The sequence below is a fragment of the Manacus candei genome, unplaced genomic scaffold (assembly GCF_025592945.1).
Source record: "Manacus candei isolate 608988 ecotype Guabito, Panama unplaced genomic scaffold, ASM2559294v1 h1tg000033l, whole genome shotgun sequence".
Taxonomy (NCBI): domain Eukaryota; kingdom Metazoa; phylum Chordata; class Aves; order Passeriformes; family Pipridae; genus Manacus; species Manacus candei.
Window position 1 is genome coordinate 7,493,643 of NW_026138081.1, and position 22,084 is coordinate 7,515,726.

Sequence of the window (22,084 nt, forward strand, 5' to 3'; positions counted from 1 at the left end):
CTTGTGTAGAAAATACCATTTATTGTGGATATGAAAATAGCAACCTTGATTTAAGAGCAGAGATGCAACCCTAGGTGGTTCAATACAATTGGTTTGATCATCTGCTGCTCAGCAGGAACTTACAGGAAGTTGGGTTTTGCCTGTTGTAGATTAACAAATCCAATATCTGCTGGGTTTTTGTTTCTTCCTTCCAAACAAACCAATGCCATACATTAGCAAGTACCATAAAATATTGTATTTGCAAAAGAAAACATTTATATAAATAGGCTTTTTAGTATTAATTGAAGAGTGTATTAAAAAAAAAATACATTAATTCAATACCAATAAAAATAAAACTTAGCTTTGACAGCATATAAAAACGGCTCAAACCAAGCATATATAAATAACTTAATTTGTAAACGTAGGAAAAAAGTATATATAAAAATAAACATCTGATGCACTGTACAATAAGACACTATCCTTCAGAGGCACTGGCATCATTGAACAACAGGAGTCCCCCTAGATGTTTTTCCTACAAAAACTGCTTTATCACTAGTGCCGTGTCCAAAATAAAAGGGGAAAAAAAGCAAAGCACTGAGCAAATCTTTAGTGGAAATTTGTGAAAGCAGCACTGGGGACAGACCCAATATGCTGTGCTGCTGTTTCTCCTCGTTTTTATTAGGATTTTAATGTAGCGCCTTGTTCGCTCTTCCTTCTGGGTTTCCACCAAAGGAAATCTGTCATTTCTCTCACAGCAGAAAACTTCTTCCTTGAGGGATTATGGAAAAAATGCATGATGCTGCAAGTGAGCCATGCTGTGACTCAGTTTGGCAGGCTTTTAGGAAGAGGCTGAGCCTCACAAAAAAAAGAACAGTAATATATTGGTGTTAAGATTGTAACCACAACTATCAAAAGATAAAGCATATTTCTAAGTGAAAAGTTTTGTTATACTACCTGGTCTAGTTTAGGGGGGAAGCCTTAGGCTGGCATGTATCAAAATTGCTCTTAAGTATCAATTTAAAATAGCTATTGTCTTTTCATTTAAAACTTAATATATTAGTAACAGGAAGTAACACAGAAGCTGCGAGCCAAAATTACACCTGTGCAAAGATATAGTAAAAGTAAATCTTGGCTCTTGAACTCAAAGGTAGGAAGTGCAGCTAGCTTCACCATATGCTGGGAAAACGGACCTTTTACTGAAAGTAACTGTTAAAGTAGCAGGCACTGACTCCAGTAAGGTGGATGCTTGAACACACATTTCTCACTTGACAAATTTAAAGTGCAAGAGCTTCTTGAATAATGTGGGCTTTTTGAGCTAATGAAAGCATAACATAGCAGCTTTTATTGCTTAGGTATATCTAAAGTTATTCTATACTGTTGTGCTGAAGAATAAAATGAAGTTATATGGATATTTGAATTGGTTGTGGTTTTGTTTAAATTAAGGAATATGTGAATCAAGTAGGAAGTATGTTGAACAAATATGTAAAGCCTGACAGCAGGGTTGTTGGACTAAGTTAAGTTCAACAGAAATCCCACGAGGTAATTGAATGGGAAGGGTCTATACTTGCTGCAGTGGATCAGCTGGTCATGCTATGAACAAAGAAGTGTGATAAGACTATGACCAGGCTATATGTTCAGCTCTTAATGCATTTGGGTAAATGTGTAGAAGGGCTAATAGAAAAAGCCATTGTGGAAAAATGTTGGAGCTACTCTTACTTGCAGGATTTAAGTTCTAGAAACAAGCTGATTACTGAGTATTACCCTAGTCATTACAAAGTGTCACTGTTTGGAACTGTCTGTTTGGTTTCTTTATTTCAAAGCACCTGATTCTGCAGTGCAGTAAAACTGTCCTGAGGTGTATTGGTTTCCACTGATGCTGCATAGTGTAGTGGGCAATCTGAAACACCTTACACTGGCTGCAAGCAGACAGCCAATTACATGAGAAAAATCTATCCAGGATGTTGGATGACTCGTGGATATTGTGCTGCTTTAACTTCTCTTCTCAAGGGAAAGACAGGATAGGCAGCTAGCTAAGATAAATGATTTAGCTACACAGTTAGGAATTCTGCATTTGATACTTAACATTAGAAAGTAGCTTTGCAGCTCTGCAGCTCTCCTCAAGAGCTTGTAAAAGGTCTCAAGCCATACGTGTACTGCTTCCAGCCTAATCTTACTGAAGGAAAGAAGGTTGATCACTGCTTGCAAACAGAAATTAAATAATACACTCTAAGATGCTGGCTATTGTAAAGCAAAGTCTCTTTCTCTGCTCTTTTTAAAGACAGCACACCTTTCTGCTGTTCCATGGAGGTTTCTCACTGCCGTCTCTAGGAGGATAGGTTCCCAACTAAACTTGCTGCATTTCTTCCAAGCAGCGTTGGCTAAGACAAATGATCCTTTTCTCTGACTATATTTCTGTATAGTCCAGCATTAGCAGTAAGGCTCCTGAAGTGAGGCTTGTTGGTGGCTGCCTTAGGAGCCAGCATTTTCCATTACCTTTACTGACATTTATGTCTCCTTGTGAAATGTCAGCAGCTGTGAAGTGTCTGTGTTTGTACCAAACACTAACTAGCAAGCAGATGTGCCAGTCGAGCAATCACCAGGGGCTGCCGCTTTGCAATGGAATTCAGGAGCCTTGCAGGGATAGCTGGGGCACCAAGATCCACCTGCAGGAATTAGAAGAGAGGCTGCATGTTAAGGTTTGTACCTCTTTTTCAACAGAACACTTCTCCAGCCTGGAACAGCTCTGATGTATCAAGTATATGTTAAGCACAACAGTATTTTACAGCCAAATGCTGTCATTACTGTGTGGTTTGTATCTTTTCCTTCCCAATACTCCATAGACTTTCAAAGCTTTGCTGTTTGATGTTAATTCTAGCAGGTATGACCCACAATGCTTTTGAATTTGAGCTTGGATTAAATATTACTAGTTTGAGACACGTCATTTATCTCTCCATAAGCACTTAAATAAATTTTACACGTTATGGCATTTTCTTCTGGACACTTTTAAATACTAAGTTCTACTGTCTCAAAGAGAGCCTACTTTTCAGATGAGTCTGTAAGAAATGGATGGTGGGATTTTTTAATTCTTAACTAGAATACTAATCTTTACTTCTCTTTGTGTCTATTAACTGTAAAGAATTAATGACTTAGGCTAGAAAAATTTAACGAGTATTTTCAGACATTTTTTAACATAGTATAACCCAAGGTAGACTTCCTGTGTCCACAGTAAGACAAAAACGCAAACAATGGCTTGCCATGTGAGAACAAAACATACACTAAAACTGCTAATAAACCTTTACAGAAGAGCTGGGTATCCAAACAAGCAGCTTTAGATGCTGTAAAAACTCAGGAATGTGTGCTTAATTGCAATCCTAGTAAGATTGTCTAGCAGGCACTGCTATGCATCATGCCAGATTACAGTGTGAAGTAGAGGTAATTTTTATGGTCACTTCATAAAGTTCATGGAGCATAGCATAAGGACTGTGGTTTTTGTTACCAGCTCTTAAGTGTTCTGCTATGTAACAGGCTTTTTGCATTCACGGTTGGACGTACAGCAAAATCTTACCTGTGCCATGTAAATAACTCTGGTGATGTCTCTTCCATTCACTATGTCAGGTTCCAGTATCCAAGCACTTGGCAAAATCTCTCCCCTCACTGCTTCTTTACAAGGATGAGGCATGGATGCATCATAAACAGACTGAATAGCCAGGACAGACAAGTTCTCCTGCATGTGACAAGATATAAAGGTGACAACTTGAAAAATTTCTTATGCATATAGTAGTATATTTGTGCAAATAGTAATATCTTTGTTTGCCATAAGGCATATTTATCATATTACTTACTTAAAAAGAGCTCTTTTAATGAGAAATATTATTTCTCATGTGATATATTAAATGTGTTTTTGTCAAAATCGTGCATGTTTCTAACCAGAATAGACTGTGTGACACATGTCAAAGCCTGATGGGCTTTGATTGTCAATTGTCATTCACAAGACTGTTTTATACATAATTCACTTGTGTGATATTGGCATGGCTTTTGTTTTTGTTACACTGGCACTTCTGGAAATAGGAAGATGAACTTTACTTCTTTCTCTCCTTTGTCCTTGAACGAGGATATCAGAACAACTACTCCTCTATGCTTCAGAGAAAATGTTCACTTTACCTCTTTGGCTTCTACAGTAATGCAGCAGAAATCCCGGGGTTGCTTTAGGTAACATAGGGAGGTATCGGTCACTAAATATACTGGGGAAAAAAAACACCCGAAACAACAAAAAAGAGGAATTAGACTGACAACTTTAACTTGTCACAATTTACCCCTACCCCTTAAATGCAGATGCATATTTTATTTTGACTTGTTGCCTGGAAGCAGAGCTCTAGTTAATATGCTGTAATATGTCATTAAAATGCTTTTCCAAGACACTTCAGGTTTATCTTTACTTTCAGTACTTTAGTTGTACTTCTCAGCAAGATGTGTTAATTAATCCTTATTTTGGAAAAGTCTTGCAAAGCTGAAGTTCCCATATTTCCTAATTAAAATGTTTATTCGGACCTGAATAAATGAAATAAGATGCCTCTAAATTTCTTCCTGGCTGACAACCTGAGCTGAGAAAGTCCATCTTAATGATAAGGTGGTCAGTCCTTTGTGTGGATACTCACCCAGGTGAATGTGGCTGGTTACCTTCTTGTGTATTCGAGCTGTATTGATAGATCTGTCATACAGATGCCTTTTGCAAGGATCTCTCACTAGCCCCCACACATAGGAAAGAGGTCTTTCTATCACTCCTGCTCCCAGAAACCCGTGCCTTGTTGCTGAAGGGAAGACTTTGTAGTACACCTGCACCTCTTTTTCTGTACATTGGTATCTGTCAAAGACAAAAGTATTTGCACACAAGGGCCAGGTATAGAGAAAGGCCTACCCATTATAAAGGTGTGCCATAAACTTACTTCCACCCAGCTGCTGCTTGGCATGTGTAGAGGTTCCTCAGATTATGAGAGCATGCTGCCATTACCTTAGAAAACAATGACAAATGACACCACCTTCACTCAAACATTCCAGCTAACATGCGACAATCTGCACCCCATGGTTGCAGCCTGGCTCACTTTTCCCCATGCTTTAAAATTGTTCAGTGTGTGCCTCTCTGTATCTGACAAATAGATAACTATTGGCAATGTAGAACAAGACTTTTCCCGCCTATTTTTGCTACAACTTCCACAAGGAGATGCAGAAATAAGTGAAAACTCTGCTTATATACTTACCTCAGTGGTAGCATTAGCCAAGATATGTTTGGATAAATCTTGGTATCCTTTTGTTGAAGAGGAGTTGACAGAAATAGTTAATCCATGAGTGAACCTACAGCTGGTGCTACTAGAAGGAAGAGGTGGCTGAATTCTGGTGGTTTCTGCAGGAAACAAAAAAGCCGTAAGGGAATAAAAAAAAATTAAAAGGAAACCCACCACTATTCTGAACTGTACGGACTTCAGTCCTCCATTGGAGCCCCCAGTCCATCTGATCTTAATGAGCTTCTGGTAACATCCCTTGTCTAGACAATCTGTGTATTGGCAATTACACCAAGTTACATCTTGCATTACTCAAGTTTTAACAATTTTTACCACATATAAGAAAATAAAGTAACCTAAGGAAGAATAGGCAACTTAAGTCTTGAGGCTAAAAATAAGAACTTGCATGTACAATTCTATAGTTGTTGCAGCTTTAGCCCCCCTGTGCTTCCTTCCTTCGTTCACAGCATTATCCTCATATTGTCTCAGAACGCTGTACTTTGATGTAACAACATCAAAAGACCAATTTTAGAGGGAACAAATCACCATTTACTTCTTCAATAAATTCTAAGCAAGCTCTGGCTACTGGTTGATGGTATTTTTCTGAAGTCGTGTAATGGTACGGACATCCTCAAAATACCTAGGGTCAAATCAGATTTTGATTTGCATAAATGACAAATGTCATTAGGCTTTGGGATGCAACTCAGACATAAGCAGATGTATGATATACTTACCAAATGTTGAATCCTTCTGAAGTTGCTCTAACATGTAAAGCTGACTGTTTCTAACAGCTGAACGACCTCGTGTGTCTCTTGAAACCAATGTATTTCCAGAAGAAACCTGATTTAAGAAAGAAAGTGCAGAAGTGGGAGTTTTTGGAGTGAACAGAGAAAAATAAATTGTGTTACATAAACAGTGGAATATTAGTAGCAAATCTACCTTACAAGGTGGGAAGCTTCTCTTTATCATAAGGTAACGCCTTTGCCTTTCCTCTGGTTATGAAATGATACCTTGACTCAGGAAGTTTAGCAAACAAAATGCAAGGAGCTAGCACAGATGCATACTTCAACAGTAGCTTCAGGAAAGTCCATGTTAACACACAGAAACTCTTAAGTCAATGCATGTATCATTGAGGGAGGCACACTGAGAATATCAGATTCTATCAGGTTTATCACAAGAAAAGGCTTGTTGTTTCTAAAATATTTGACAGAGGGTGGCATTACTGACAATAATGACTATTTGATTTTTATCTATGTGTTACAAAAAAACCCCGCAGAAAAATAAAAGTGTCAGTGTCCTTTGCAATTAATGGTAATGCTCCCTGCACCCCATGTCACTCATCTGTGTACTCGTGATGCAAACTTGTCCTGCTCAGTAGCTGTGACAGAATACAAATCATCTCGAAAAAGCTCTCAGTTCCTGCATTATGTCTCTATTGTTGAAGCATCTGGAGACATCTATCTCGCAGACCAGAGGTTTCTCACCTGCCCTTCCTGGCTGCTGAAGTTACTTGCAGTATATGTAGCAGTATTACTGCTATTGTAACCAGATGTTGGGCCAGAGGAGAGGCTGAGGCTGGAGTCTGTACATAAAGTGCTTGTACTTGCAAGAGTCTTCAGCCTCACTTCTTCCTGTAATAGGTATCACAGTATTACAAACAAACCCACACAAAACTTTCTGTCCACAGCAGCTAGTCAAATCAGTGATAACAGCCTGAAAGATAAAAGAGGAGTGACCTAAAGAAGTCCAGTTTCTTTCAAGGAGTGTTGACAAAAACAGTTGCCCTACAGAAAGTATCAAATAAGCAGGCTTGTTTGAAAGACTAGGATTATATAAGCCATAGAGTGAATCACTTTGCAAAACTTGGCAGTCTGGGAAGGTGCAGCTTTTGCTGTTGTTATTCTTCACATACAAGAGTCCAGGCTATTAAACCAATGCTAGGATGCTTCTAAGGGGAAAAGCTTTTTTTTTTTTTAAAGATCTCTTTTCAGTCCCAGCTTTTGCTCTTTGTTTACTTCTCAATCTCCTGACTTAACTTGCTGGTCAAATGTAGTTGTTAAAGACTGAAGATTTTACCTTACCAATGCAACTACTCAATGCTAGCCCAGAAGACCAAATAAAAATGACATAAAAAGAAAATACCGAGAACTTCAAGATTATTTATGCTTTTGATATAATGTTCACCTTGTGTAACTGAGAAAATATTTGTTCCCTTATACGTCTTTTTTCTTGCTCTGCTCTCTCCCGAAGTTTGTCCCTTGCTCGTGCAATTTCAGTTTTAGTTTCTTCTCGTGCCCTCTGGTAGTCTCGGAGCAAGAGTTCAATGTCTGAAGGATGCTGAATGCTTCTTCTTTTTGGTTCTTGAACTCTGTAAAAATAGGCAAGTAAGGGGAAACATACATAATTACAGGAAATTTTGTCACCCCTACAAAATACCATGAGAAAACCATATTTCACCATGGAACAGGAAAGTTTGCCAGAAAAGCAAGTGAAACCCACCACATGGGCCTCCAAAAAGTTTCCCTTTCTTACTAAAGGCTGAGTGGACATTAGCCTTGGAAAACTACTCAGACTGCAAGTCCAGTTTACCACTGAGATTATTGCAGTGATTTCACTGGTTTCTAAGTCAGCTCTTCATATGATCTAAGGTCAGGGCTTTGGCATATCACATGTGGATTATTATTTTGGAAAAATAACTATCTACTGACCACAAAGGAAGCAAAAGTTGTTAGGGGATATGGTGGGGAATGAGAAACTGAAATTCTAAATGGTGAAGTGTTGCAGAACTTTTCTGAACTGAAATGAAACTGAATTCTATGTGGCTTTTAAGCTAGTGAAGTAGTAAGAAGACAGATTGGTCTCTAATCAGTCCAGACTGAATACTTGGCTATCCACATCATACACATATAATAAATTAGACACCTGTTACTTAAATAAAACTAGACACAAGACTTAAATTAATTTTATTTTTTTTTTAATCAGGCACATGTTTTTCCTGAAAACACTTTCTATCCCAAAGGTTAATGTGTTCATATTGAGAAGAATTCTGCCACGGAAGTCTTGGATGTCAGTAACAACCATTAATGTGCACCCATTGTGAACACTGCTAATGAACATTAGGCCAAAAGAGAGGTTACTAATGCCCTACCTGGTATTTTCCACCACATCTCTTCTCAGCTGTTGCAGATATTCTCGGCGTCTGCTAGGGAGATCTAGATCCCTCTGACTTGGATCCAGAGTCTGAAACAGACTCAAATGCTTTTGAGGACTCAGACTTCGGCTTCTTTGGTATCTTTGCAGCCTTTTTTCTCTTTCCTTCCTCAAAGTTTCAATAGCTCTCATGTGTCTGTTAGGGAAACGTGATTACAGTGACAAAATGCACCCTGCAAAGTTATATTTTCTGATTTTATAAAGCACTTAAATATTAGGTAGCTTTGTAATGTAAAAATTTGTAAGAATCTAATACCATCTAATACTCCTTTGTCCACATGCTGACAGATGATGCAGAAATTCTAAAACTGCTTTTCTAACAGCAGAAAATGCATGAGAGGGTCTTGGTTACTGTTGGTAATGGCTGAGAGACAAATTGAGGATGGAGATTAATGTGGAAGCTGGTAAATTTTTTGTTGCAACCGTTTCCTAAACTGAATTCTGCAATCAATTGCAAGAATCAAGGACCTTGATTTAAATGATTTATTTTGCATATTTATGGGAGTTTAAAATTTATCTGGTTTATTCATACTGCAGCATTTATTCACAAAAGAATGAATGAGATATCCCCATAAATAGGATGTATCAATTATTTTACATTGCAATAAATCAATGAAATATATTCCCATGATCACCAGGTACACATGAAAACGCTTACAGCTACTAGATATTTTAAGAGTGGAGTGGCACGAGTTTCGAATTACACCTAATCTTATGCTTTTCCCTGTTTTCTTGAAGTAACCCCAAAATTTTGTCTTAAATGCATTACTTAAAGGTTTATAAAATAAGCTTAATACTATATCTCTTCACATATACTTCACTCAGTCTAAGTGATTAAGTGCTCATTACTAAATGCTATTTAAGTTGCATGAAGTGGATTCAAAATACTTAATACAACACTACTTTACCTTTCATAAAGTTGCTGCTTCACTGGAATTGCCACTGTATCATCTGCATTTCCACTCTGAAGGACCCTCAGCAGGGCATCTGTTTCCCCAATGCCATAATTGAGTTTTGCTTCAGTCAGTTCCACTGTGAGGGGGTGCTGATGCAGATCCAGGTGAACGCCAGACATGATCTGGGCACGCTCTCTCTGAAGTCTCTCAATCTCTCTGCTCCTGCTGTCATAAAGGTGGGATTTCCCTTCCATTTCTGTTGGTTGTGTGCTTCTAGTCATCTTTTCTGCCTGACTTTGTAAATCGGTCACACTGCCACTCAAGCTGAGTAACGATGGAGGAGGGCTGCCCTTAACACCACACCAGTTGCTAAATTTATTGTGTATGGGTAAGTCACGAAGACTGTAGCTCCGAGGCCTGTATGGCTTTGCAAAAGTACTATTTTTGTTGAGAGGAATTTCAGTGTCACATTCACTTTCAGTGACAGAACCTGTATTGTCGTCTCGGAAGGAAGTTTGCACATCACTCACATCAGAGAGTGCAGGAGGGCAGCTGTTTTCATTCCTCCAGAAGAAATCATGAAATTGTAGAGAAGATGCTTCTACCACAGGTTCTGAGGATGTGCCAGCACTTGTCTTACTTGAACAAGTGGCACTAATTTTTTGATTAAAAAATAAATCAGCATTTGGAGATGAGTAGTTATGAATCAAAGCAGTATCAGAATTCTCAGTGTACTTTTCATGTCCAATTCCAGTTGAAGAACCTCTTCCTCCCCTTGTAACATACATACAACGAAGCGAACGTGCCAGTGAACTGTGGTCTCTGACATCACCTGTTACAACTTCACTGTGGCCCGACACCTCCAACATACTGCTAGAGTGATACAGCCGCTTTGCACAAATGGTAGTGTGGGTGTCAACCATCAGTCTATGCTGTTGCTCCAAGTCTTTTGAATCATCCTGTCCTAAAAGCTCACTGGCTGCTTTCTTACCTGAGAAACTTCCGGATTTCTTTCTTATGCCCTTATGTTCTCCAGAAGCGCTTGAATCACTCTCTGTTTCTGTCTGTGAAAAATTGTCTACGTGAGGGTGCATGCTGGACTGTGGACCTGCCCTCTGCTTTCTCTGGATGTGAAGGGGACTTGAAGCAACACTGGAATATCCAAGACGTTCCTTAATAGGGCAGACAGACTTGCTAAAAGCAGTCTGGCTGTTGGGACTAGCACTAAGAGTAAGAATAGGGGAAGAGGCCCTATCTACTAGCAGGGTATTTTTGTAACAAAATTTTCTTTCTGCTGGAGCCTCTGTTTCATTGACACTTCTTTTATCTTGAGTGTAAGATGTTGGAGAGTAAGAGGTGCTATTAGTAGGGCTGCTAACTAAAGTGCACGAAGAATCATCTTGCCCTGAGCTTGGCAAAGATGATGTGAGAGATGAAACTCTGGCACTAGCAAAAGTATCCTTCTGCTTTGCATTAAACAATGGTTTTTGAAAATGTAAGATAGGAGCAGAGGTTCTGGGTAAAAGAGGCAGATGCATAAAGGAGTCTTCCAAAATGCTGTCAAGACTGTCATGGAAGTCAGGACTGCCCAGACTTTTCGTCCCTGTTTGTTCTTTTGTTCTTTCTTCAAGAGAGAGCACTTCCTCTTTCCTTTCGGGAATCTTTCCTACTGTATCTGCACCAATTTCTTTACAATTGTTTACTGCCTGAGCTGCCCTCAATTCATTTTCCATTTTTGCCTCCACTTGTTTTTCTTCATGTTTACTTTGAGGTTCTTCCAAAATCTCAGTTTGAGTGCCTATGTCTGCTGTAGTCTGAGTACAGCTATCTGATCTAGTAGCCTTTACAGCATCTTCAGTTCCTCTTTGGTTGATTGTGACATTCTGCTCATTATCTATAATACTCTGTTGGGAGAGGTTTCCCAGCAACTCAGAAGTGTTCTGCAGAAGCTGTGATAGATGCATGGACAGGTTCTGCATGCTTGTCCAAGAAGGTTGAAGAAATAAATCTCTGTTTCTTTCCTCTTTTTTTGCAGAAACATCTGTATAGCTTCTCTGATGTCTTCTCTGCCTTTTATACCTTCCTGTAGTTGCTGTTTGTGTTCCCTGCTCACATGTAATCCCTGGTATTTTTTTAGAAGACCTTTCAGCCTCAGAAGGATATAATAGTACAATTTCATCAACCTGCATTGAAGAATTACCAGGTTGTGCAGAAGGATTCTCAAATTCAGCAGTGTTATTTTCTGAATTACTTTCTAGTGTTTCACTGGATATGTTGCTACGCTGCTTGGTACTGTCACTCAAATATGCAGATTGAAAGTCTTGTCTGACACTGTCCCATCCTTGAAGACCTTCAATGCTACTTAAAGTGCTTGATAAAACTTTTGCTGTAGCATATGAACTTAGATGAGAATGAAAAGGAGAATTTTGAGAATTCAGTCCATTGTCTGCACTGGAACATCTCATAACTTTATGATTTTCCATATTTGAAGGAATTTGATTGCAAGAGACATCACTTGCACTTCCAAAAACATACTGTTTCCAGCCAATCTTGCATGATCCATCTTGTTGCCATGAGTGAATATATGGGTTGATATCACTTGAACTAAAGTGGATTACATCTTTATTGTCTTGCAAAATTAAATCTGGCTGGTATCCACCTTCTTCACCTTTCCCTTCACTACACTGAGCTACAGAACTACTCTTTGAATGGACATTTACTTCTGCACCCACAGAACTGTGAGCTGTGGGCAGTAAGCATGATGGAGATTGAGTAGTGCAGTCTTTTAAAGACTGGCTGCTTTGGCTTCTTCCTGCAAAATTTTGTAAATTTTTGGGATCACAGTTTGCAAACTTCTTAGTTTGTGCCATTCTTTGCTGAAATCTGGGTTTAAATTTAACCTTTAGAAAGTTCTTTGATTCCTGCTCTGAAAATCTTTCAGTTCCATAAAGATCATCTTCAGTTGGTGATGGAGGCTCTACACTCATATTTAAATCTTGTAGTGATTTAGATGCAGAATATAACAAAGGATCTGCCTTAGATGAAGCTTCCAAAGTATATTCTGTATCAGAGAAAACAGCAATAGCTGGGGCTGATACTCTGTGACTTTGTAAATAAGGTCTGTGTTCACTTTGTTTACAGCTCTTTGTATTCTGTGTGGTAGAATATGATCTTTTGCTCCTAAATTGCACCAATTTAGATTGTTGAGGAGGCAAATCATGGTTTTCTGGTAAAAACTTTATGGAGGTAGTTTCATTACTTATTACCGAAAACTTTGGTCTTTCTGATTTCGCAGTTTTATTCCTGGTTATAGTGTCTCCAGTTGTTGAACAATTGTCTACATCAGCATCATCAGCAGGGCTATCAACACTTGAACCTGTATTACTTTTGCAAAGTAAAATCTCTTTTCTACTCCCTGGATTTGTTCTATTTGGTACGTGTTCTGTCTGTTCACCTGTAGGCACATACCGACAATTATCTTGCAGATCTGCCGGGTTTCTTTCAAATCCCAAGACAGTGTGATACAGGTGCCTGGGATCAGCACTTCTGCTGTCTGTGGGATATGCTGGACTAACTGAACTGCAGGCGTATTCAGGATCCACTTCAACATCTCCTGGATGCAGATTTTCAAACGCTGTAACTTTTGAGCCTATTAATTCATTTGAAGAATTTGAGGATACAGTAGTTTCCTTTTCAGCAGGTTCTCTACTTAATGTTTTTGTTTGCTCTGTCTTTACTGCAAGATGCTCAGCCTCAGTATTTGAATGCAATTCTTCCTCGTTTCTGTTAAGTATATTTCTCATTTGTCCCTCCTTAACAAGAATTGCCCTTTCAGTATCCCAAAAAGGTAACGATGGTAATAAAAGAGGATTATCACTTAATATTTTTTCACTGTGTTCTGTGCAAGCTTCTTGTGTTAGAACCTTATCCCAGTGGTGCTGATCAACTTTTGTATCATTGTCAATTTTTTTACGATTACTTCCATACACAGGTTCCACATCCACAGCGGAATTTTTACATGAACTACACTCTGTGTCTGACACTGGACAATGCCTATTTTCTTTTGCAAGAGAAAGTAAAATACTTCTTGAAGCACATACTGGCTCATCAAATACAACAGCCTTATCAGACTGAGTGTCTTGTATTTGAAAAACAGCAAATGGAGAATGTTTCAATATATTTAAATGTGAAATATCATATGTGCCAGTTTCACCATGGCCTATATCTGCAGTTAAAGAAGATTCTGAAAATGCTGCTGAGGATGGGTAATTGACACTTGCAAATGCTTGGGGAAGATCTTTCACAGAGCACATGTCTGCAGAACTGGAGGTCACTTTCTCAGTCAAAAAAGTATCCTGAAGTGAGTCCTCAAGCTGACTAAATATTAGAGATTTTGAGTCCTCAAGTAAACAAGATGTGTTAAAAGCACTGAAGTTCTTGGAGCTTTGAAATGGTGTATCACTTGGAGTTTCTTCTGTTGAGTAGGATGAAAGAGGCTTTGATTCATTAATGCCAGTCTGCCCTTGGCTCTGGAAAGCAAGCAAGCCCGATTCTGATATGGTCACACCAGTAGTGTTACTGCTGTGTTCTGAGTACTCATGAACTATATTTTCTTTTATGTCATTGCAATTCTGGAAATAACCTTGAATAATTTTCTCCTTTTGATTTGTTCCCACTTTTTCAGGGAGTTTATTATTCTGAGCATATGTGACCTCTGCCACTGCAGAATTATTTTCCTTTTCATCTCCTTTTTGAGAAACACCAGAAGAAGTTACAAATACATTTAAATCAGTTGATTCACTTTCAAAGTATTTTGTTTCTTCAGAGGGAATAGCATCATTTTCAGTTTTGTCTCCATTGCTGGCAATCAAACTACCTGCAGGTGATGCTGGACAGTTCAGAAGACCAGGAGAATGTTCAGAAGCACCCAAGCTCCTATTATAATTTAGAAACTCTTTACTATAATGTGAATTTTCCCTTGGAGACTTGTTCAGGCCCTCTGAAAGGGCTGAAGCATTCTCAGAAACAGCATTGCCTGATTGGTCTATGCAGCACTCTTCAGAAGTCTCATGCTCCTGATTTTTTCCAGGCTCGTGCTGATATCCAGTTACACCAGGAAACTTGGCATTTTCAGTTTTACTGTTTGCTGTAGGATAGCTTGTGTTTAAAAATTTCTCCTTCTCATCATGCAGTGATGAACTCCTCGACTGAAGTACTACCTGAGTTGTATTAATATTGTGAAAGATTTTTGGTGTAGAGATTTCTAGTAAAGAATGCATTTTCCCCATCCCTATGTCTTCCATCACTTCTTTCTCTGAAGAAGAAAGCAGGTTTGATTTATCCAAGAGCAGTGAATCAGGCACAATGGTATCCTTTTCCTCCTGAGCTGTATCTTCCCTGGAATTAAGACAGTCATTTAATAGTTTATTAACCATTAAATCCATACTGTGTTCTTCATGAGCATTGTTAACATCCCGAATAATATCTTCAGAAGAATCTAATATTTCCAAGGAAAATGAGTTTCCTTTGGCTGTTTGCTGAAGTACAACAGTTTCAGGCTCAGGACCACCTGCACTGTAGGAAGTGAAAGAGCTTCTCTCATTGACATGTTGTGCAGATATGGCATAATCAGCTGCATTTTTAACTACAAACGATTCTTCCTCCTGCCTCTCCTGTGTGGTCGCGATTTGTGAAAAAGCTACACTCTTACTTTGCATTTTATCTGGAAGATGTTTGTCTTCTCCCATTTTGTTGCCTGTAACAGATGTATGGACACCGACTTCACTCTCCATTAATGTTTCATAGTAAGGCAGAACAGCTCCAGTTCCAAGACTGCTGCTAGATGATTTTGTATGTCCTTTTGATGCAGTGGGAACATCTTGAACAAGATGGGAATCATCACTTCCTCCAAGATATAAAAAGTGATTTACAGACTGGCAGGGGGAGTCTTGAAGTTCTTGGGTTTTTCCTGTAGACATCAGTGTTGCTGATGGATTTTGTTGCTTGCTGATGTCTTCGTTCTTTCTAGAAAAGCTGGTAGAAACCCACTGGCTTTCTCTTAAGATTTCATTTAATCTGCTGTCATCATGTGTCTTTTGGTAGTTATCTTTGTTTTCAGGGAATAGTTCATCTGGGTTTTGTAAAAAGATCAGTTCTACCTCCTCTGTGTTTTCTACAAACATCTGCTTTTTTTTGTCCGATTTGGCCATTTGTACTAGCTTCTCCAAAAGCACGTTCTCCTCCTCAACTCTAGAGCCTACTGGATCCAGTTCACAAATATCAGGTCTTTTTCTAACAATACCTACATTCAGGTTTTCTGAAGTGCTGTGCTCAGGAGATCGCATAGCACAACTCGTATACATATGTCTGTCGAGACTTGTAGATTTTTGTTCAATTCTATATTGGTTGTTACCAGCACTATCATCAACTGAATATTCACATGAATCAACTACATTTCCTGTCTCAGGACATGTTACTCCTGTAACAGAGTCTGCTGAGTCACCATCTTCGCTCATTTCAGTAGGATCATGGTATCTTGAATCATTCTCTAACAGTATATTCTGTTCTAGTTCTGAAGCTGTCAGGTATCTTTCAGGGATCTTAAACTGATTTAAACTTTCCTCTTTGTCATCTCTGTCACAATATATCTGATGCAAAGCTGGAAACTGTTGAGCAAATAAAACATTTTCATCTGTGCATATGTCTTCTTGCCTTGTAATAACCAGCTCCTTGGTGTATGTCACAGTAATTTCTTTTTCACTCCCAGTCATTTCACATTCGTCAACTTTGTCTTCCTGGGGCAAACAGTTTGGTACACAATACTCAATTGAATTGTTAGAACTTATTTGTTCTTCATTTTCAAGTTTTTCTAAAATATTTGCTTGCCTCTTTGTGATTAGTACAGTTGCAGCTACATTTTCTGTTGTTCTATCTGTCTGTACAAGCCCCTCGCAAGTATCAAGGAACCCTGAAATATTCTGAGCAGTATCTGTTGTGTGGGAACAGGCAGCTGAAGGAGTGGTTTTGGGAGCAACAGAAAACTCTGGTGAATAAATACCTATTTCTGTTTTCTCACTTTTTTCTCTTTGGCAAAGGCTGTTTGGTTCAAGTTGGCTGCCAGAATGCAGGAGTGCTTTTGATTCCTGAGTATGTTCTACCTCAGTGCTGGCTTCCTGCAGTTCATCTTTGTCCACTTCTTCATGCATCAGGCACAGATTTGAATTAAACTCACACTGAACTTCACAAGCTACAATATTAGTAGGTTTCTTTGGATTCTGAGATACACTGATGTCTTTAAAGTCCTTTCCACTGCTGTCTTCAGTTACACTTCGGACTTTGGCTTCTGGATTGTCAGGTAAACTTTCAATCTGTCTGGGTTTAATTTCCAATATATTTTTTTCTAAGTTGATTGCACTACTGGTTAATTGGTTAATTATTTCTGCATCACTGTTTTCCTCTGTATTCTGATAAGGAGCTATGGTTTCTTCTGGATCAGTTTCTAAGTTTCTTAAAAATTTGGATTCTTTATTTATATATGAACTCTCCTCTTGAGAAACGGTAGCTGATGCATTTGTGTTGCATTCAAATACCCTTTCCAACTCTGAATTTACATCATCTTCAATAAGAAAGATGTCCTCTGGGCAATCATTTTCAAAAAAGGCTTCTTTCTCTTTTCTTGATTCCAGTAAAGATTTGTTCTGTGTTTCTGTTTCCAAGAGAATGGTGGCATCAAATTCCACAGAAACGTCGGTTGTCTTATGTGTACTGCTTTTCTGCCCGGTTGATTTTGAAGAGCATGTTGTGCAAAGGCAGCCAGAACATACGTCAGAGCAACTTTCTGTGGCATTGACTTCCACAGTAAGACTAGATGTAGCATTACAATCTCCTTTCACCATTGTGACTTGCTCCAATAGTTTATCATAATTTTCAGTCTCAGATGCACTTTGAAAAAGACTAGCTTTCGCTGAAGTTTTGTAAAATATGCTTGAATTAGATTCTGGGAGAAAATCATTTGTAGTCTCACAAATAGCAGCAGGAAAGGACTTGGTGTCTTTCCCATTTACATTCACTATGAAATAACTTACTTCATTTACCACTAAGTTTTCGTATTTGGATGAAAATTCTTTCTCAACTACAGCCTGAGAATTCAAGGCATTGTGTTTTTTGCTTTCACTGCTTTCTTCTCTTATATTATCAGTGCATAATGTAGACTTTTCTGAAATTTGCTGGGATAAGCAACTTGCCTGACTGTCTGCTAGAGCACACTCATGGGAGTAATCCTTTGAAACAGGTTTGTGTTTGAATTCATAACGATTCAGTGAAGACAAGTCTTCATCCTTGGATTCGTATTCTTTGTGACCTATGAATGAAGGCACCTCTGGCACAACCTCTGTCAAACTATCTGTGCTTGTTTCCATACAGATTATCTCTTTTTCAGACATCTCTACTGGTGTTGCAGATTGGCTGTAACTTGCACTGGCAGCAACAGCTAAAGGGTGACATCGATATGTTGTCTCCTGTGAGGAAAAATCTGTCTCTGTTGTTATGTCTTCTGCAGATATTTGTTCATAATCTGTTTCTTGCATTGTTTCCAAATTACTCTCCCCGGACCTGAGGAGACATTCTGTAACAGTTGATTCTGCTCCATGTCCAGCCAGTGTCTGAAACTTAGAGCTGCTTACTAGAGAGCAGTTCTTATTTGCTAAGTCATTGAGAAAGAAACCTTCATCACAACGTGTTGGTATTTTTTGTAGTGGTAAAAGCTGCCCATGGTTTCCAAATTGGATGTGTTTTACTGCAGATGTCTGTGTTGAGGTCATATTATGAGCAAGTCCCATAGAAGATTCAGCAGCAGATGCACTGACAGATGCACTTCCCCTGCCTGAATCTGTCACACTTGATTTTGCCATCAAGTTATTATAGTCATTGTCAAGCTCATCTTTTGAAAAAGTTCTCAAGAAATCATCTTCTAAATCTGCATCTAAACAGACATTCCTCTGCTCCACAGTTTGCACAGGCAACACGGAGACAAAAGGTGTTTTTTGCAGAGTGTGATCTTTTGGCAGCTCTGGATGAGTTGTGGGGAGAGAATCCTCCTCTTTCCTAGATACCAGTGACAAGCAGTCTGCAGTGGAGCTGCTTTCCAAGCAGCTGAATGTTTGTGTACATTCAGTGGTAGACCTGTAAGTAGATAATTCATCCAGTTGTTCTTGTTCAGGATGACATGACCTTGAATGTTTAAAATAATCATGTTTTGCTGAAGTAGGAACAAAAGAAGAACTTGGTCCTACTGAGCTAACAAATGAGGACATAACATTTTGAGATTCCAAGGATGAATTTTTGTTAGAGTTTGTCCATTCCTTAAGAATCTTATTTAATGATCCACTCTCAGAAACTCTGCTTGCAGTTGTTGTTTCAGGTAAAGGTACTTCCGATGTGTCAGAGGAGAAAACTGGGTTTATTTCATTTACACGATGTGATAAGTGAGTAATGCTGTGAATCTGCTTAGAGCCAGAAACAAAAGAAACTTCAGCAGCTGACTGCTTTAGATCATCTTTCTTCAGCCAAAGGTCTGGTTTGCTCAAAGAACACAGATGAGCTTTCTGAAATTCCAAGTTTTCATGGGAAGAAGGTGCTGTTATTCTGGGGCTGCTGATGTCAACCTTTGTGTCACAGGAAGGCCAAGCATCATTAGTAAGCAAAGGATTTTCACTTGCATAATACAGTCTTTTATCAAGACACCTTTCTTGTTCTACAAAGGAGACTTTTGTCCCCTTCAGCAACTGCTCGCAAGCATTACTGAAAGCAGGCTGTGGCTTGGTGTCCAAATAAAAGGAACTGCTCAGCTTCAGATCGTAACTTGTTCCTTCTGTATCTCTGTTGCAGGCCTTGGACTCGTGGTCTTCTTCAATCTGTATAGCTGGTAATCTAGGAGTTTGTAACTTCCAGAAAATCTCTGTTGGCACTTCATCAGATGAATCCGATTTGGATTCTTCTACCAGATCTTCTGCTGGCATCTCTTCTCCATCAGCTAAGCTATCCAGAGAAAAGCTTCTTTCAGCCTTTTCCAGGTTCCTACGAGATGCATATGATGTCACAAAAGATGAAATATGGTGCTCAGTTCTGCTTTTGTAAAGCTTAGCTGGCTCATGATGGATCTTTAACTTGTGAAATTGGCTTGCATTTTGTTTTTTTGCTTTATTTTCCTTTTCTACCAGAGAGTCTTGTGACATTTGACTGTCATCACTCTCAGAATCTTCTGGGTTGGCAGGACATTTATTTCTGTCAAAATCTTCTTGTTTCAGTTTCTCTGGGAAAGCTTTTGCATAAGTGCAGGAGAGAGAATCTACAGAATAGGAACTGTCAGTATCAGAAATCTCATTTTCGTCATCCTCTTGCCAGTTCCCCAGCACATCTGTGGCTGTTTTGGACACTCCAGCACTTAGCTTCTCAGCACTGTGCCACTTTTTTTCAACATAAGAGAGTGGTGCCTGTGAGTTCACCTTAGTGAGATTTCCTACTGATGTGGCTGCCATCAGAAATTCTTTCTGTTCCACTGGTGATTTCTCATGACTTGGCAAGGCTGAATTTGGCTCTGTCCTCCAGTTCATGACAGTTTGGTTTAGATGCACCGATGGGTTTCCATACACAATTTTCTTCATTTGTTTAGGAAAGTTTTCTGGAGAAGACCTGTGGCCTTTTCCATTGATATCCATTCTAATCTTTTTATTGGATACCTGAGCTCTATTTTGTGCTAGATTGCTACTTGCAGGCTGACTTAAATCTCCTAGCACCTTTGATTTTGTCATTCTTGTCCCTGTAATAAAGGTTTTAGGCTCATCTTTCTCCTTAAAAAGATGAGGAGAGGAGTCTTTAGAGGTCTGGTTTTGAGATCCAGCTTGCCCTGGATTGTCATCCAACTTTGCAATTTTTTGATAATTTTTATTGATACAAGCCATGATAGCTGAATCATTAGAGTCTTTTTCTGCTACTTTTTTATTTCCAATTGAAGATGGTTTTTGTTTTTCAGTTAGCTGCCTCTGCACCGAAAAGGAGATCCCCTTGTCATCATTAAGGTTGTCACTCTCAGAAATGTCTTCACGACTTCTGTAAAGGTATTCTACAGGTGACAACCTCCCCGTTGTACTGCCTTCACAGTATTGATCAATATTTGGTGAGGTAGATAACTTTGAGAGAGACTCCCTCTTCAGCAAACAGCTGTGGAAATAAAGAAGAAATAAAATCCAATCCATGCTTGAATAATGTATTTAACAACATTTCCACCTCAGTAATGTCTTGTAGTTAAGAGTAACAATTCACGAAGCAACAATCTTAATGCCTTTCAAAAGCAAATTCTAGCAGGGAATAAAAAAAAAATTAAATTCTGTCAGTAGCTATACAATCCCCTTGCTATCCTGAATATGCTCTGCATGCAAAGGAATAGCTCGATGCTATGTGGTATAGCTTGGTATTGAGTCTCTGTAGGCTCAAATAGCTGCAAACATTAATTAAACATAAAGGATAGTTCTAAGTCACAGAAATCCACCTGGCAGAGTTTAGTATTTCTTGCTGTAGAAACAGCAAAGAACCATGCTGTGATAAACACTCTAGCACCACAACTTTTTAGCATTGCATAGAGATCTTTAGTTAGCTTGAGAAAGGCTGGCCAGTGTAAAAGCCCAATCCATAATCATCCCAAAGATACCAATATTCTGAAGGAAGAGTTTGATCTGAATCAAGATAAAATGATGCAGAAATTAGTATTTTCCAACAGCCTGAGCAAAGCAATAACAAGAGTTAAGCCTGTTCTGGAATGCATTCCCAAAGAGGTAAAAAGTGCAGAAAGGCTTGAGAGAGGAATGTAAAAAACATTGAGAAAGATGTGTTAAAGGCGTAAGTAGGGAATGCACAGTACAAACCCAATGGAAAACGACAAACTGCTCCAGTGGGATGTACAGTATAGTAGGTTCACTGATATTTCAGGTTTTGGGATTGTTTCAATACATTGAAAGGCATTTGGGATTATAGATGGCCACTGAAAATACCTTGAATTTGCATTACTTTTGAAAGCTCAGAGGAATTGGCAGATGTTAACTTACCTGGGTACCTGGGGCAGATGTGTGTTACAGAACAAATGCTGCCTGTGCTGCAAGGAACTCAAACCCAATGACTTCCATCTCTTTTGCAATTGGTGATCCAAAGAGGACCATACAGCAATATTTTCATTTAGGACTTGGGATTGTTTCACACACTCTTCACTGAGCCAGCAGCTAGCTTCCAGCTGCTCTAGGTTTTGCTTGGCTTCCAGTAACTTCTGCTTCTTGACTATTCTTTCCAGCTGGAATTTGACCTTTTTCCGCCTTATGTTTCTTTCAGCCTTTTTTAAGGAGTATCTTCGCAAAAGCTCCAGCTGCACCAGTCTCTTCTTGTTCTGTTGTAACAGGGAAAGGCAGATTTCCACCCCAGTGTTACTCTGCACCTCAGCCTCTGCGTACAGCGTAGGCTCTGTTTGCACTGCAAACTCCCTCTGCTGCTGCTGAAGGGCAGCCAGACGTTTATTCTCATTTATAAGCCACTGCTGGTCTGTAAACAAAACAATGATTACAAGAAAGTAAAAATCATAGGAAAAACTTTATTCGTTACTACCTTCTTTCTTTATTTAATCAGCCTCAAGAGATCATTTGAGAACAGAATTTCTATGCATGTAGAGTGGAAACTTGGCAA

The 22,084-nt window shown here is 39.0% G+C and overlaps 1 protein-coding gene across 2 annotated transcripts in view; it reads right to left on the reverse strand.

Moving 5' to 3' along the window:
- Position 1: 1 nt before the first annotated feature.
- Positions 2-22,084, reverse strand: part of STARD9 (StAR related lipid transfer domain containing 9) — a 100,680-nt gene continuing 78,597 nt past the window's right edge. For both annotated transcript variants that reach the window (XM_051791960.1, XM_051791961.1), the window contains 12 exons: positions 21,460-21,943; positions 9,374-20,578; positions 8,404-8,601; positions 7,440-7,623; positions 6,740-6,886; positions 5,990-6,095; positions 5,235-5,377; positions 4,923-4,987; positions 4,635-4,840; positions 4,141-4,220; positions 3,545-3,703; positions 2-2,642 (listed from right to left, as the gene is read on the reverse strand). In XM_051791960.1, the coding sequence (XP_051647920.1) occupies positions 2,541-2,642; positions 3,545-3,703; positions 4,141-4,220; positions 4,635-4,840; positions 4,923-4,987; positions 5,235-5,377; positions 5,990-6,095; positions 6,740-6,886; positions 7,440-7,623; positions 8,404-8,601; positions 9,374-20,578; positions 21,460-21,943 (13,079 nt within the window). In that variant the 3' untranslated portion in view covers positions 2-2,540. The remainder of the gene's footprint in view (positions 2,643-3,544; positions 3,704-4,140; positions 4,221-4,634; positions 4,841-4,922; positions 4,988-5,234; positions 5,378-5,989; positions 6,096-6,739; positions 6,887-7,439; positions 7,624-8,403; positions 8,602-9,373; positions 20,579-21,459; positions 21,944-22,084) is intronic.